General features: G+C 37.1%; 1 protein-coding gene across 1 annotated transcript in view; it reads left to right on the top strand.

Moving 5' to 3' along the window:
• dct (dopachrome tautomerase) overlaps positions 1 to 3,468 on the top strand; it is a 12,038-nt gene extending 8,570 nt beyond the window's left edge. Inside the window, exons 2-7 of the mRNA XM_008401908.1 lie at positions 46 to 345; positions 1,465 to 1,565; positions 1,672 to 1,838; positions 2,744 to 2,923; positions 3,033 to 3,168; positions 3,259 to 3,468. Coding sequence (XP_008400130.1) covers positions 46 to 345; positions 1,465 to 1,565; positions 1,672 to 1,838; positions 2,744 to 2,923; positions 3,033 to 3,168; positions 3,259 to 3,468 — 1,094 coding nt within the window. The remainder of the gene's footprint in view (positions 1 to 45; positions 346 to 1,464; positions 1,566 to 1,671; positions 1,839 to 2,743; positions 2,924 to 3,032; positions 3,169 to 3,258) is intronic.
• Positions 3,469 to 3,837: the final 369 nt, after the last annotated feature.

Raw genomic sequence — 3,837 nt, 5'->3', positions numbered from 1 at the left:
TACCTTAAGTATCAAGTGTTTCACGGTTGGCTATCTGTGTTGCAGGTAACTTTGCCGGCTATAATTGTGGTCAGTGTAAGTTCGGTTGGACTGGTCCAAACTGTGACCAGAGAAAAACTCCTGTGCTGAGGAAGAACATCCACTCCCTTACCAGCGGGGAAATTCAGGAGTTCYTGGATGTTCTGGATCTGGCTAAGAACACCATCCATCCAGACTACATGATTGCCACACAGCACTGGCTGGGTTTGCTGGGACCAAACGGGACAGAGCCACAGTTTGCCAACATTTCCATTTATGACTTCTTCGTCTGGCAGCATTACTACTCAGTCAGAGACACTCTCTTAGGTAAATCAATATTTGTGTTGTCTTTATCAGTGTATATTTCATTGCAAAAAGTAATCAAATTACACTTTATTGTAATGAGAATGAGATATTTGTAAATTTACATATTATGCACCACGTACTGCGTATTACTAATGAGGTATTCAGGAGCACAAAACTACTTCTGCTAATATTATTGGTAACACTTTATTTGAAGGGGTGTGCATAAGACTGACATGACACTGTCATAAACATGATATAACACCTGTCATGAACATGAAGGAGTCTATTAATATTTATGACAGTTGTCATGAAGTGTCATTTGGTAAATAATGACACTTTTAATGCAAAGTTGCTCTAAAAGTTGCATTAAAAGTCTATTAAAAACGCCAACTGTGCATTAAATTGTCATATTTTTACAAAATCATGCTAAGCTGCCACTTTTAATGGACTTTTAATGCATCTTTTAGAGCAACTTTGCATTAAAAGTGTCATTATTTACTGAATGACACTTCATGACAAGAGTCACAAACATTCATAAAGACTTCTTCATGTTCATGACAAATGTTATGTCATGTTTATGACAGTGTCATGTCAGTCTTATGCACACCCCTTCAAATAAAGTGTTACCAAATTATTTCGTTTTATATTTAAGTACAAAACGAAAAGCTAGGACAGATTGTACCATACCGACATTACATAAAAGAGAGATGTAAATACATTTTATAAAACTGCTGCTGATACAATAACAATCACCATTATTAGTTATTTTCACTATTGTCTCCATCAGGAAACTATTTTTAGTGTTTGAAAATACACAAGCCTTTAACAGAGTTATGAAGATTAACTCGTAAGGTATACTTAATTCCAGGGGTATGCACTTATAAAACACCAAGATGTAACTTTAGTAACTTTAGGAAAGCCCTGTGTTTAAATTTAATATCCAAAATGATCTTTTATGACTGTTCCAAGTATTTTGCTGATTAATCAACAATATCTGTCTGTATCATATCATAATTGGATTTGAGCTAGTTTGATTTGAAAAAGCTTTGGCCGGATTGGATTCTGTTGAACCTTTTTTGGCCTGATTGTCCTGTGTAAGCTTGAGATCACGTTAGTTGTTAAATAATGCCTTTCCTGCAGGTCCTGGTCGCCCTTTCAGAGCCATAGACTTCTCACACAAAGGTCCAGCATTCATTACCTGGCACAGGTACCACCTTCTGAGCTTGGAAAGAGAGCTTCAGGTAATGTTATCCATTTGTCAGTCAAGCAAAAGTGCAACTTAGATTTTGTGTAAACAGAATCAAATACATATTTTATTATTGTTTTTGTTTTGTTTTTTTTCTGCAGAGACTGACAGGCAATGAGGACTTTGCAATTCCTTACTGGAACTTTGCCACAGGACARAGTGAGTGTGATGTGTGTACAGACTCTCTGCTTGGAGGCAGGAACCCAGACAACCCCTTCCTCATCAGCAACCAGTCCAGATTCTCCAGATGGGGGGTGGTGTGCAACAGGTCAGCACAACGAACGACAGAATAATACTCTGCCACGGAAAAGCTTTTGACATTTTGTCATGTTGCAGTTATCAACTTCAATGCCTTYTATTTGAAATGTCACRATCCAATGGGTGGAGACAAATACTGGAAGATTCTGTGACTTTTTGTGTTGAGTTGTGGCGTTAACGTGATAGCCGCAGCCAACAGATGCATCGTGGTTTCCAGATTTCAGACATCAACTAGACAGAGATTTCCACCTTTCTGGAAACGTGTGTTAGTGTTTTGTGTGAAAACACACACATAGGCAAATACTGTATGTTTGGCCATTTTTATTTGCAAAAGTGCTCAAACTCAGTCTGGTTGGATGGAAAGGATCAGTAAGCACCAGTTGTCACATTTTCACAATTGGATTTCAATTTGATTGGTCTATTTTAACACATAAATTTGTTCTGTTTTAAGACACTCAGACTTAGATTTGGAGTCATTGTTTGACTGTAAACTGAACTTCAGCCCTTATCTTAAGTATTTGCAACTTCTAACATGATTTCTTACAGGTATTTWGCTCTACCACCTTCTTGCCATCTTTGGACAGTTTCTTTGATTTGAAAATAAGCAKCTACAAGACAAACACTGGCATCACAAAGTGCCACTGTTATGGTTCCGCTTTCAGGTTGATGTTAACCTGAAACCAAGCGTTTTGCATGAAGGTTAAAAAGATCAGTTTTACTCTCATCCAACATTTATGCTGGTTGTTCACAACAATTTCAAATAAAATACATCAAAGTTTGATGCTTTCAYGTGACAAAATGCAAAATCAAAAATCAGTGTGCATAAATATTTTTCCAAGGCTCTGTAGCTCTTGCAGTTACGTTGATTGTGCATCCAGYTCTTTCTTGAAAACGGACATATTTTTCTCCTTCTAGTTTGGATGATTATAACCGTCTAGTGACTCTTTGCAATGGCACGAATGAGGGTTTTATTCAGAGAGGAATGGAGAGGAGAACCAACATGTCTCTACCCACCATGAGTGATGTCAGAAGCTGTTTAGGAATCAGAGAGTTTGACAGTCCTCCATATTTCACCAACTCCTCCTCCAGCTTCAGGTAAAACTCAACAGTTCGTGTTATGAATGTGTTGTTGGCTGTTAGGTCTATAAAAAATTGAAGGGTTTGGTAGTCAYAAGTCATTGATTAGTTTGTTTAAAATGAACAGAAATGCACTTGAAGGGTACGAAAAGCCAGATGGCGAACTGGATGATACGGTCGACAACCTTCACAACCTCGTTCACGCTATGCTCAATGGAACCAGCTCTTTGTCCCACTCTGCAGCCAATGATCCCATCTTCCTGGTAGGAATTCAGTCGCACACAATAAAATTTGAGTATACAGTTAGATTCAAACCAAATAACCACGCTTTTCTCGTCATTTCAAATTTAAAGGTGCTCCATTCTTTCACCGATGCCATTTTCGATGAATGGATGCGCAGGTTTGTTCCATCCAACGCCACCTATCCGGATGAGATGGCTCCTATTGGTCACAACAGGGACTACAATATGGTTCCTTTTTTCCCTCCSATCACTAATGAAGACATCTACGTCACATCGGATCGGCTGGGATACTCYTATGCCATTTCCCTCGATGGTGAGTGAATACTGAGCTAATAAAAAAAAAATAAACAAAAAATTATGAYTACATAACTTTTTTAATGCATACAGAACTCAAAAGTGCCACAGTTCWTGCAATATGACTGCTTAAAATTGTGCACATGTGAATGTTTAAATAAAACTGAAAATATACACGTAAAGAAACTAACAAATTATTGAAATATTTGAGCACTTCAATTATCTAAATTATGTTAAGTTTATAAATGCTTCAATGATTAAAATAAATGGAATGATTCATTATGAATGTTAAACAGAGTGTATAATTATTTCATTATTATTTTTGTTTTTCACTGAAGTTAATAAGTGGGGCTGGCAGTGTTATGCAAATTATAATAGTTTAAAGTTAGATGTCTT

Source organism: Poecilia reticulata, linkage group LG2, assembly GCF_000633615.1.
Source record: "Poecilia reticulata strain Guanapo linkage group LG2, Guppy_female_1.0+MT, whole genome shotgun sequence".
Lineage (NCBI taxonomy): Eukaryota > Metazoa > Chordata > Actinopteri > Cyprinodontiformes > Poeciliidae > Poecilia > Poecilia reticulata.
The sequence above is the reverse complement of the archived record's forward strand: the minus strand, read 5'-3'. Positions and strand labels throughout refer to the sequence as shown.